The sequence below is a fragment of the Carassius gibelio genome, chromosome B24 (assembly GCF_023724105.1).
Source record: "Carassius gibelio isolate Cgi1373 ecotype wild population from Czech Republic chromosome B24, carGib1.2-hapl.c, whole genome shotgun sequence".
In the NCBI taxonomy this organism is placed as follows: Eukaryota; Metazoa; Chordata; class Actinopteri; order Cypriniformes; family Cyprinidae; genus Carassius; species Carassius gibelio.
The window spans coordinates 22,873,537-22,887,010 of NC_068419.1; the positions used below are offsets into that span (position 1 = coordinate 22,873,537).

The 13,474-nt window shown below is 35.4% G+C and overlaps 1 protein-coding gene across 2 annotated transcripts; it reads right to left on the bottom strand.

Moving 5' to 3' along the window:
* Positions 1-231: 231 nt before the first annotated feature.
* Positions 232-6,911, bottom strand: slc35b3 (solute carrier family 35 member B3). Of its 2 annotated transcripts, none has more exons than XM_052596587.1 (10): positions 6,779-6,911; positions 5,556-5,780; positions 5,315-5,436; positions 4,898-5,052; positions 3,308-3,415; positions 3,047-3,144; positions 2,865-2,957; positions 1,299-1,410; positions 1,117-1,186; positions 232-913 (listed from the first exon to the last, which is right to left on the bottom strand). In XM_052596587.1, the coding sequence occupies exons 2-10, from the start codon at positions 5,766-5,768 to the stop codon at positions 763-765; spliced, it is 1,122 nt and encodes a 373-aa protein (XP_052452547.1). In that variant the 5' UTR covers positions 5,769-5,780; positions 6,779-6,911; the 3' UTR covers positions 232-762. The 2 variants fall into 2 exon arrangements, with proteins under 2 accessions (XP_052452547.1, XP_052452546.1); XM_052596586.1 differs by having other exon boundaries at positions 6,397-6,910.
* Between the last annotated feature and the right edge of the window lie 6,563 nt (positions 6,912-13,474).

Consider the following 13,474-nt stretch of genomic DNA (forward strand, 5'->3'; position numbering starts at 1 on the left):
ACACGAATGTGTTACGTTCTGCTCAACTAAATTAGGTCTAAAGCCAAGCCCTGTGCACAGTGTTTGTTTTCTTTTTGGTGCTATCTTATTCCAGGATTACTAATCAAACAGGCCCTGGGCGATCGCAGGGCCAAACATCTGAGGAAGTGCTTGGCAGCCTTTCAACTCTCCATGCTGGAGCCAATGGATAAGAGACGCCATTATTCATGAAAACACTCCAGACTGTCTGAATCAACTTCCTAGTTTGTTTTTAATGTAAAAACAGCCACCCTTTCACCAAACAAACAGTTAGCGAATATGGCAGCTGATGAGTTGATCCTTTTCTGAATGTCAGCCCTTTAAACAGACAGAATCATTGAGTTCTTTTCACCTGTGCAATTGCAGTTAACTCAAAAAACAGAGTCCTGACTTGTACGTCAACTGCTGCTGTTGTTTTTTACGGCACATACAGGTGAAATGTATTCACTTAAAATGTCACTGGCTCCCATCAGGGCAACATTCATTTGGACATGAATTGTTAAAAAAAGTAATGTTCTACTGAAACCGTTTCCACCTTCAGGCTCCACCTTTGTCCAGTGCAAATCCTTGCTTTTTTGGCTCTAGTTTATGGTCCCTTTGATTCAAATAGATCCCCATGCTCCATGTGCGCTGATTCGACTCTGTGAGGTCATCTGACCCATCTCGGACTCCAAAGCACACCTGTGCATCAGTTGATGTAGGTTGTAGAAGCCGCCCATGAATTAAATTTTAAAGTTTTTCCTCCTACACGTCCTGAGACAACAGGCGCACCTTCCTCCTGCTAAGCACTAGTTTTCTGAGCTCTGCTAAGGAGGGAAGTTTCATTTGGTCTTTGTTTTTACTGTATACATTAAGGAAGATGCCAAACACCACTAGAAGACCACCCCAGACGTACCTGTGAAAGAACAAGTGTGTCATTCTCAACAAAACAGAAATATGTCATTAATATTACCAACACTCAACATGACATTAAAACTGACCCAATCAAAACCTGATGGATAAAATAAAATCTCATCTTCTCATCTTATTTGCTCAGCATTGTTTCATTTGGAAACACACCACAATAAGTTATGAAAGCAGAGACTTGGATTCACTTACTGGAAAGTGAAAGGTTTTGAAAAGAACATAAATGACAACACAATAGTCATGGCTTTCCTTCCCGTAGTCACTGGTCACACACAAAAAAAAAAGGTTAAGTTAGGCCATTAATTCACTTTCTTTTATTCACTAAATTTGAATGACCATCCCAAAATACTTTCAAAAGAGAGGGCTTATCTTACCTGTGACAGCAACCAGTGCTCCAAACAGCTTTATCAGAGCCAGGACAAATGAAATGCCAAAATATCCCGTCAGTGAAAATAAGAATGCGTAACCGTATGTCGTCACTGGATGCTGAGTGAGTAAAACATATTAAAAATACAGTGATTTGCAGACTCATGTCATGTAAAACTTCTAGTCCCTGATCCTTTGAAATGAATGAGTCTTGTGCTTGTGTAAACATTGTTTAGATTTGTATGCCAGTTTTGTGGTTAGTTTCATATGGGTCAGTTAATATGAACCAATAAATATGAAAATATTGTTGCTGCAAGGGAGGCACCAATTAGAAAATTAGAAAAGGAATTACAACTATGATTTCTATAACTTACGACAATTCACATTTATATATAATTTAACACAAAAAAACAAAAACAAAAAAATCCTCAGGCCTTATTTCTACTGTTTATGAGAGATTCAAAATAACTATAAAATAGTAATTGTTTTGATATTTACAGTGATTAATAAATAAACATGAAGTGTATTGCTATTGTAATAATACCACAGTACAGTAAAAATCAAACATTATTATAATGAAAATAATATGCTCATTATATTGTAATAACGCCACAGAACAGTTAAAATCAAGCATTCAATAAAACCAATAAATAATTTAATTGTGATAAAGATTTATGATTTATAGTGGTAATTTTTTTTTGTATAGTGATTTATTGTGATTATTAAAAAAAAAGTAGAAATTAGAAATATATTACTATTGTAAAAATACTACTGCACTGTATATATATATATATATATATATATATATATATATATATATATATATATATATATATATATATATATATATATATATATATATATATATATATATATATATATATATATATATATATAAAAAATCTAACATAAAAATAAATTATAAATAAGCATTTTCTATTACATTTTAGTGGTGGACCATATGACTAAAATTCCACGATAACAATTTGATATACTGTATTTGTCCTGTTTGCTTTGTTTGCAAAAATGCTCCCCAAACTCAAAACAGGCGGGGAAAAAATATGCCCCTGGACAATGTAAATTGATTATGACTGTCGTGACGGAAGCGAAATTTGTTAAAAGAATGAAAAGTGTAGATTGGATATTACATTTAGTTGTAAATAAACATACCATGTCAGCTTCTGCTCCAGTGTAAAGATGACTTTTGTTGATGTTAATAAAATTGTATTGTTAATAAAATAAAATTGGTAGTTTTTGTATTAAAAGTAATTGGTTAAATGTAGGTATATGACACAAAAGACAACAAAGATACATTTAAAACATTGTCATTTAGAAGGTCAAAAGTACCCCCTGAAATTCAATTCCAGGTGCAAATATCCTTAATGTCTGATTCTAATAGCGTTAAAACTATACATATATAGCAAACCGATCACAAAAGTCAGAGGAAGGGTGGAAAAACTGCCATGTTTTTGGTGCAAAAATATAATTACTACGATATGTGGACATTTTATTTTTAATTATTATTCAAAATGAATGTATATTTTACTGTAAGATATGTGTGTGTTAAAACCCACCTGAGAGCAGAAGGAAACAGCAGGTCCAAGCCCCCCAAAAGACAGCAGCCCCAGCAAAATATACACAAAACCAATAGAATAGGAATACAAAACCTGCAACACATGGACAACGATGAATAATATTCCTGCACACAAGAGAGACAAACCATTTTATGATGGGCTTAATTCTAATTTATTTGTACCATCTCTGAATTGGTCCCATTATGAAGTTTCATGGCTTTTTCCTGCACATTTCCAATAGCTGCATCCGCACAGAGGGCCAGAGATATAAAAATTACCCCTAGAAACAATACAAGAATAACATTCTAGAAGTTTCATTCAATTAAAAATAATAATAATACATTCTTATGCAGACAGTAGATTATTTTTAAGACAGCTGACTAGATTTTGGAGCAAAGTTTGTTTCTTATAGTCAACAGACTGAAGAAGAAGCAGTCCTGTACCCGTTACATTGAAGTTTGGGGCAATCTTGCTGTCTGCCAGTGTAAACCAGATCAGACCCAGACTCATGCAGAGAGCAGCAGACACGTCTGCAACATTGTAGCGTTTCCCTAAAAACACACAACATCAACAAGCTCTATCAAACCAAGAAACTCTGACATGGATCAACTCACACACATCACAAAAGCCGCATAAACATGCATCTGATCTTCTGCTAAGCTGAGGGCCTTATTGTCTGGGTCCTTTGAGTTCTGGCTGCAGGTTTGACACTGGCTGCAGGTTGGCTTTACAAAGATCTTTGAACAAGTTCAATGGGGAAGTGATGTTGAAGAGAGAGATGGAGTTTTGTCTTTTTCTGCTGGACTCTTCAACTCATCACAAGCAAGCATGAGTTTGAGGTTGGACGTGAAAATGCAAAGACTGAGAAAAAAGACGAAGAGTTTTCTCAAACAGGTAGTAGCCGTGGGGTTGGAGGTGATGCAGCAGGTTGCTGTGCATCACTTTGATTCCATCCAGCTTTGATGGGTTGGCATCTTGAGCGCATCCTCAACCAACGTCCCGCTGATCTTACGCACCAGCCTCAGGGGACGCAAGGTCCATGATGCCAGTGAGAGAAAAAAAAAATCTAAATATCCCCATAAAAAGAGAGGGTTTCATTCTTTCTTGTTCAGGATATCAAAACTCCAATCCAGTTGTTGCATAAGAAAAGTGAAGAACTCCAAAACAACACTGGCCAATGAAAGGAATAGCATAAGAACAAGGAACTTGTTCACAGAAAAAAAAAAAAAAAAAAAAAAAACTTTATTTTACTCACAAATTAGTCAACTTTATTGTGTTGAGTCAACAGAACTTTTAAAGGGGGCCATTAAAATAAAGTGTTACCCTACATTTCAAGCTTAGTCTGAATTTTTTGTCATTATTCACTCATATTTTAAAAGTTTAAAATCTCCTACTCAATATTTCTGAATAATCATTTGCTAACTTGACTATTGGCATCATATAATCTCAGGTGACTTATAATAATAGTCCAAAACTCATACGAACTCCTTTAATCATACTTCTTTTGTCCTTTTTGGAGCTTGATCACTATGTTTTCAATGAGCTGTTACAAAAATTCTCAGTTTGCGTTCCAAGGAAGAAACACCTCTGGTGTACACAGATACACTGATTATAATAAATTATATTTGCTTTTTTATGCAGTACAGTAATACCTATAGTAAAAACTGTTATATTGTGAAATATCATTACAGTTTCTATATTTGTTTAATTTTAGTATATTTTATAATTCTATATTTAAGTATATTACACTTTTTTCTTGTGATGGCAAAGCTGAATCTTCAGCAAGCATTACTCCATGCTTTAGTGTCACATGATCCTTCAAAAATTTGTTCTGATATACTGATTTGGTGCTCAATAAATATTTCCTCTTGTTATTAATGTTTACAACTGTTGTTTTTTTTGTTGTAAAATTTTTAAATGAACAGCATTTGTTTGATATACATTATTTTACAATATAAATATAGTCACATTTTCAGTTTGCACTGAATGTGAAGACATCGAAAGACTAACAATCTAGCATATAACTGATTTACCTTGAATAAAAACTCCTCCGATCATGACAGGAATGAGTTTGCAGCACTTAAATATGACTTGTGTAGGGTAGTTCAAGTATCCTAAAGAAGTGTTGGATAGGCCCATGGTCCCAACTGTTAAAAAAGCGATGATCATGTAGGTTTTGCATGGTATCCTGAAAAAAGAAGAAGCATTCTATTAAGTTTATTTTTTCTTAATTATGTGAATACTACTTTTATGATAAAACGTGATTGAAAGTTGGTATAACTTTAATGTCCTGCAATTGCTAATTAATAAAATGTTATCCCCCCAAATTTTTTTATAAAAAATCTATTTAATAGAGGTATCAGTAATACTGCAGCTGGTTGCAAAACCCAAAGCTAGTTTTCTATTATAACAGAGTTATTTTTTAATTTATCGACAGCCCCAAAAATTACCTCCTCCTTTTATCCTGAGTAAGCTGCAACTCCACTAAACCAAACAAGGAGTACAATCCAAACTGCACTAAAGTCAGATACCAGCCAAATGGCTTAAATCCCTCCAATGAGAATATCAGCTCCTGAAAACACAGAGACTCACAAGTTAGCAATTCCACGAAGTAAAACACGAGTTTAGCATCACTGCAGACACAAATATAAAGTCAACAATCACAAATAGATCAATGGGACAGAATTTCACCTGCAGGTAGCCGTAGATGAGGTAAAAGAGGAAGACACCGGCCACACAGATGAAGAACTGTGTCGGTGTGTTGAAGCTGTTCAGGTTGATGCCCAGCACTCTGAGTTCCTCCACAGATTTGATATGAGGTGACATGACCTCTGTGGATGAGGGCATGGATATGGAGATGTGCTTCCTTGAGCTGTAATTCCCAAGCCCAAATTTACCACTCATGTCTGCAGGCTCCTGAAATCCAAAACAATTCATCCACAATCTGAATTTACAGATTTTTAATTCGCTGTCTACTATTTAAGTATTTTATATAATGTGGGTAACCAAATAGATGATGGTAGCCATTAACTTGTACAATTTATTTATTTTATTTGTTTCTCATACTTATTCCAACGGCACCCATTGATTAACATCTTGGATGGCCCGAGGTTGAGTAAATTTAATTTTTGGGTGAAGTATTGCTTTAAAGCTGTGCTTTTAATAATAAATAAATAGTGCTCATAAATGTTTGTACTCAAAAATGAAGTGGCAGCTTAGACCAGTAAACAGTATTTAGTACATCATGACTTAGTTTTGCGCATATAAACATACTTATAGTGCAGAGCAAAGCTTTTAATTTTTTTTTGTTGTTGTTCACTTAAACTCCCAAACACAACATAAGCATTTAGATAAGGGAAAAATCCTCTAATATGAAGTAGTGTTAGCATGACACAACTATTTTATCCCATTTATAGACCTGTTATTGAGTGATGCGTATATACATATATTATAAAATGTATATATCATTGAGCTAAAATATATCCAAAATTCACAGTACACTTAATTATATATAAAAAGAGAAAAATCTTACCCGAATGACCCAGAGAAGATCAGAGTAATTAACAGTTTAATGAGATTCACATTGATGAGAGTGAGAGTGATGATTATCTGACAACTGAACGAGTGTATTGCACTGATCTCACGTCTCACAGCCCGATAAACGACGCGCCTCAGCACTGGCACGCATGGCAGGCTCAATTTGTGACTTTAACGTGCAAAATGAGCGTGAGATCAGTGTTTAAAAACTAAATCGCTCTCTCATATGGAATTTAGAAGATATAAAAAGTGTTAGCGGCTAAGCTAACACATGCTGCTCTGCTCCACTTCCGGGTTTAAAAGCAGTTTTAAGCGCTCGTCTTAAGGTGATACAGACATCCTCACATCGATACAATCGAACAGAACTCAAAACAAACCCTTCATCCATAAAGACGCATGTCAACGTGCAAACTATACGATGATTCTAAAGGTTTTTTTCTGTTTTTCTGTCTCCCTGCAGCAGCCAACAGCTTCCGGTGAACTCTGACCTCAAGACACGTCACTGAACAGACACGTGTCATTCTGAACATCCAGCACTGACAGATTTGAGGTTATTCTTTCATAAAGAATGGAAAATTATTTATATTGCGATAAATATGTACTTTCTTTCTTTCTTTCTTTTTTTCTTCCTTTCTTTGAAGAGGGCTGTTTTCTTGCTGAATTGTTACTACAATTAAAACTACAATTTTTTAATTAGGAGTCAAGTCATAAACACACAACCACACATTAACCATGGTTTAATTATTGTTAAACTATGGGAACCATGTTTTTTGTGTGTGTGTGTGTGTGTGTGTGTGTGTGTATTGATCACCATTTGTATAACCACATTTATTTCACCATGGTTCAACTATTGTATGGCTAGTGTTGCAAAACCACGATTAATTTGTGGTTACCATGATTTAACTGTAATAAACCAAGTGTTATTTATTTATTTATTTATTTATTTGTAGTAAAACCATGGTTAATTTTCCTAAGGGTGGTGCTGTCTGTCCCAGCTGTGCTTATAACCCAGAAAAAATTAGCACACCTTATGAGTGCAAGCTGTTATGCATTCCAAATTTTACACTGAATGTAAATTTTCTTCCCTTTTTTTTAAATTGTATATTAACATTAAGTAATGAAATTCAAGGTAACTGGATGGACATTCGCTAGATGCTAAAGCTAACATTCAACCACAAACAGCATGTTACAACGAGTTCTGTTATCTAGATGCAATTTTATGACCTGGTAGTATATCAAAGCGCTGGTGCATTATCTTTCCCCACACCCAGAGGGATATAGCCTACTTTCCCATCACCGAAGAAGCACATACTTTTAATGCATAGTATATAAGCATGCAAATCAGGACGTAAAACAAGAAAATCCACTCTTTTCTTTTCACTGCTTTTCTGAACAATTCTCGCCGATCTCTGAAATAAGGATCAGTTTTGTCAATAAAGCAGATGAACAATTGATAATTTCATACCTGCTTTATTTCGTGTGTTGGTTTCATTGATAATATATAGAAAGAGCTACACAATGTGCGTTCTGCTAAAGTTTTCCTGGCTGAACTGTCTAACCTGTTTGTCCAGACTGACAGGAGAGTGCGTTTGGTGTATTTACATCCTAGTTTTGCATGTAGGTGAATGAATTTCATGCAAAAATCAAACAAAGTGATTTTGATCACTGATATCAACAAAAAGCTCAAGCAGTAAACTAAATGCTCACTCTCGTCCACAACCCATGATGTGACCGAGCCACAGCCACGGACGGTCCATCTCTGGTGAGGGGTTATGATCCTATCTACCCCTCCCCCCAGTTCGCCCAGCCTCTATTCTGCCCATTCATTTCCTCTGCTTCCCCTATAGATGACAGAGGCCTTTCCATCCACTGCGAGAGGTTAATTCACTCACGGACGGCATTATTTCTTTCCAGCCCCTTCCACAATATAAAAATTCAGAGTGGACAGGCCCATCTCTCATCCGTCTGAGATTTGATTGGAATGCTATTGCCTCCTGTCCCGAGGAGCCCCTGCGCTGGCTTGGCTGCACTTTATGACACTAAATAGCCAGGCTACAATTTTTCCATCTATTCAAAAAAATCTCTTAATAACTCATTCTTCCGGACGAGAGCCCTCACTCTCTGCTCTCTGCCGAGGACAGGCTCGTCCCATTTACGTCCACAGGTCACCAGAATGGAGACCTGGAAATGTCCAGAATTCAATGGGTTAATTAATCTCCGAATTTACTGCCCATTCTCTGCCACCCATTTGCCGAATCATAGTCCCGTGGAGAGGCCGGTGCAATATTTACTGCCCGCTAATAGTATTCAGCAATGCACAGAACCGTCCACATGCATGCCACCCATCTAACTTTACAAGTGATCTCATTTATCAACAATGACGGATTTGTGTAATGACTTTTACATTTTGCAGCCTTACACACCAGATCCTTCTAAATAATAAAATGGCTATTTATTGATTATTCAGAAAGGTACATATTCCCATAATGGTCTCGGACCAGATCAAATAACAGTAATAAATAAAAAATTGCATGCGGAAGGAAATGCGGTGGCTTTTCAAAGACTGAAATCTGGATCCAATGAGGCCTGTGTAGCTCAGCAAATCAGTAGGATCTTCTGGGAAAGTTGAATGGTTGAGTGAATCTGTGCATGGATCTGATTAGAATTCAGATGACCTAACGACTGTTGGGATCATGGATGAGTCTACAACAAATGTGAGGAGCAAGACATTATTAAGGAAAGCACCAATGTTTAAAGGAATAGTTCTCCTAATAATTGAAGTCATCAAATTTATTTGAATAGCGCTTTTCACAATACAAACTACTTCACAGCAGCTTCACAGAAAAATACTCTTGTAACCTTTAGCATGTTATAGCTGGGCAATAATATAATATGATAATGATGTATACAAGCAATAATGAAGTTAAGATCTGTTGTAAAGCAGATATAATAATGTGAATGCACAATATGTATGCAGATAAAGTTGTATAGCTATATACTGTATAATAAAAGAAATTGAGCGTTAATGTTTATGCGCCATGTTCTCATATACTGCATGTACAACGGAATGTGACAATACATTTTGAATATGCAGTGTATTTTTTTAAGTCTCAAGTCTAATTTGCTGAATGCGACTAAGAGGCATGAAATATTAGGATATTATTAGCATCAACATGATGATTTTTAGACATATATATATATATATATATATATATATATATATATATATATATATGTGTGTGTGTGTGTGTTTGTGTGTGTGAGTTGTTATTATTATCTTATTTTAATATACCTTTTATTATATTATATTATATTTTATTTATTATATTATATTATATTATATTATATTATATTATATTATATTATATTATATTATATTATATTATATTATATATTTTACGATAGCACCAGGCATAAAAAAAAAAAAAAAGCAAACAAAGAAAAACAGTCAGAAAAAAAGACCAAATTAAGTGTAGAATCTATATAGTTTGTTTCTTCACAATACAGCTACTAATAAAAGATTTGGAGCATACGGTTCAGAGCAGCGGCTCCTCTCCCCTTCTCTAACTCACTTTCCCACATGAAGAGTGAAATCACCTCATACATCTCCGGCCATTCTAACTGTGCCACCTTCAAAATTGAAAATACCAAAGGAGAAATTACACCGGCGCCCCTTTTATGAAATAATCCTCAAATTTATTTGTTATATAACGCTTCTCTTCTCAACAACTGGGAAGAAAGGTCCTTTGCAGCAGGAACCCTTTAATGTTGCCCAATCTCATATTAAATTGGAGGTTTCTTAATAAGCCATTTTGGCTGTGTTATCCAGGGCTAAAGGGCCGTCTCTGTTGTCCTCTTCCTGTGCTTGTCTGAATCCTGCTGCATGACTTTGAAACAGATGGTATCGGCCCAATATTACTTCTCAAAGCGCTCATATCCTCTCTCATGTTGTTTTCTTTGATCTGCTGGGCTTCTGCTCTCACTTTTTTCTTTTTTTTTTTTCTTTTTTTGCGAGCCTCTCTGTCCTTCTTTCTTACTCTTAACTATTTGAGGTCAGCACTCACTCAAATAGGAAAGCTCGGCCGTGTTGATATAGCTCTTCTAAGATGGACTGTATTGACTTAATGTATATTTGATGTCTTTTTGATCAAAAGAGGAAATGACAGCATATCCTAGACAACAATGAAATACTTTTTCTGAGATGTCTAGATTGACATTTTTCCTGGTGCAATACAGACCATTATGATTTGTTCCCCCTCAGTTTAAAGGTACCATAAAAAAAAAATAAAAAAAAAAAAAATAATAAAAAAATATATATATATATATATATATATATATTTATGTATATTTTTTTTTTTTTAAGTGCTATACTGTATGAGAGTTTACTGTAATCTTACTGTAAAAAAAAATAAATAAAAGAAAATAAAATCCTTCCAGTGCCTTCATTGCTGATAAGTCTCCATCAGTGCCTGAAAATATTGTGGATCTTAAACCACTAACCTAGTCGCCAAACCACCAGTGAGTTTTCTGAAAGATGCTCTATGTTGTTGTAGTCTCTTGGCACTAAGGGATTCGTGGACATGGATTCATTCACCAAAACACAACGCAATAACATTCTCTCTGCATAGACACCTGTCATATGTCATACGAACCTCTAGAGCTCTGCTGATAACCCCCGACTTTTCTTTTAAGACTTTTAGACGGAACTTAACAAATACTCAACATCAAATGCTCCCCGTTCGGCTGCATCATAAAACAAAATGAAATCCAGCTCGCAGCTTCGGTTGCTGTGAACTCTTTCTTGAGAACAACCAGGAGGGGGAAGCAGACTTCTGCTGAATGCTCAATGCTGCAAAAAGAAAGAGCAATTAAAGATGAAATTTGAGATGATGGCAGCCAGGGGAATAATATTCAGAACAAAACTCTTTTAACATTATTGAATAATATCATATGCAGACATTCCTTTTACCAATGACTTACATGCTTTAATGTGATTTAAATTAAAACGAGCCCCAAAAGACATTAAAAGTTATATTTATAAAAATAATATACAGAATGTTATGTTATACCTCACATACTGTAATTTGTGTGTATCTGTTAAAGTTTGATTTATAATGTACTTCATCTAGTTACCTAAATTAGACATTTTGGAAACTTTTGTTGTCATTGTTTAGATATCAAATGGTTAAATATTTGATAAAACGACTATTATATTAATGATTTATTTTCTTCCTGCACATGCAAAAGTCATAATGCTAGGATATTTGGAGTGATTGTGGTGCTGCATAATTGCTAAGTATTTTTAGTGCACTGCTAGGATGTTTTTGGCGAGTTGCTTACTGGGTCGAGCCGAAACAGCTGTCTCTAGATATGATTCATGTCGTTTCTCAGTGTACGTTTCAAGGATTTTTCTTCTTCTTTTTTTTTTTTTTTTTGGAACTTCAAGTTTCTTACAAATGTAATATAAGGCAAGCTGCACAGTTTGAGGAATAATTCATATCTGTAGCACAAACAGTATGAGGTGACTTTCCTGACATTTTCATCAGTAAGTTCAATACTTGTGAAATAGTCTGCCTAAGCAAACACTGCTAAATATGCTGAAATGTGTGCGTGCGTTACTTATACTCTTGTACAAACACAATAGTAAGTATCACAATGTTTTTACTCATGCTTATTGTAAAATCAAAATATAATACACTTATCCACAGCCCAGGGATTATCCACACAATGACACATTGTTAAACTGTTCAAAGTGGCAATGGAAGTTTGTTTAGTTTTGCCCCGGGCCATCTCTGTGTTCCCGGTGACTAGAACGCTCAGCTGTGTGACGTCACGCTGCTTTAATGTGGCTTTGATTGACAGCTTGAGGATTGGCATTTGGGGCTGGAGGGTGTATGGGGGGCGGGTCCCCTCAGCTGGCACAGCGGGACCTCAGAGTTTGAAGACGACTGATTTCATGAAAGACACTCTGGATGTCTCCACCTCATAAACATAGCAGAATGAATCGTGTGGTCAGGAAGGAGATGGGGGGATGTGAAATTAAAGAGCTCACTGACAGCACAAAACATGCATATGATGTTTTATGACTTGCCAAAAGAGTTCAGCACCTGTGGTTTACTGGAGTCAGAGCTGCACTTCAATCACCAGTTTTAGCAGGTTTGTCTTGGCATGGACAGGTAGAGACACGGAGAAATAAAGACAGAAAAACAGAGAAAGAAGAGGGAAAGACACACCAGGGAGGATCAGGAACACATGGGCTCTGATCCAAAACCTAGTGGGCTTCCATGCTGAATGCTGTCTAAATAGGCCGCTTCCTTAATAGAATTTATATGGATAATTTTTGATATATTGAGGTTTTTTTTGTGCAATCCATATATATATATATATATATAATATTTCCAATTTCCAAACATATTAGTTTTATTTATTAATTTACAGCTAACCTTAATATTGGGTAAAATATATATATATTTGGTACTGCATTGAGCTTATTTTTCCCTCATTGGATAGTGTGCCTATAATGTCTTGAAATGCTGGCGTAGTTTTTTTGGAACAGAGCCCTTGTGCGTATCACCTGTGTTTGTGTATAATCACACAGCGCTCAGAGTTCTGTCTGTGGTTTCATATGGGCTCATAATTGCACTGTTTACTTTCCTGAGGTCTGATAAACTGTCCCACAAACTGCACAACAAAGTGCCTAAACTCTTTATAAGTCCAAATCTGCGGGGAGCTGCTAACTGTAATGATGTTTAATTAAGCACAACAGATCCATAAATCAGTATCAGATTTAAGATTAGAATACAGTTTGACGTGGTGTAATTTCCCATTTCTATTGTACTTTATTTAGTGCTTTTGTGTTGTCTTCTCTCACAGCACAAGGAAAATATAGTATGAAGAATTATTTGTTTATATTCCTCCAGTCATGTCATTTTTATGGTTAATGTATTTTTTTCTTCTTTTGTTTTTCAGATTTTTGAATTAGGCTGTGCTAATACTTTAGTTGCGGCATTTGTTTTAAACACTGAGCTGGGTTCAATGCAACTTTTGCACAGCATATATGGCATGCTGTCAGT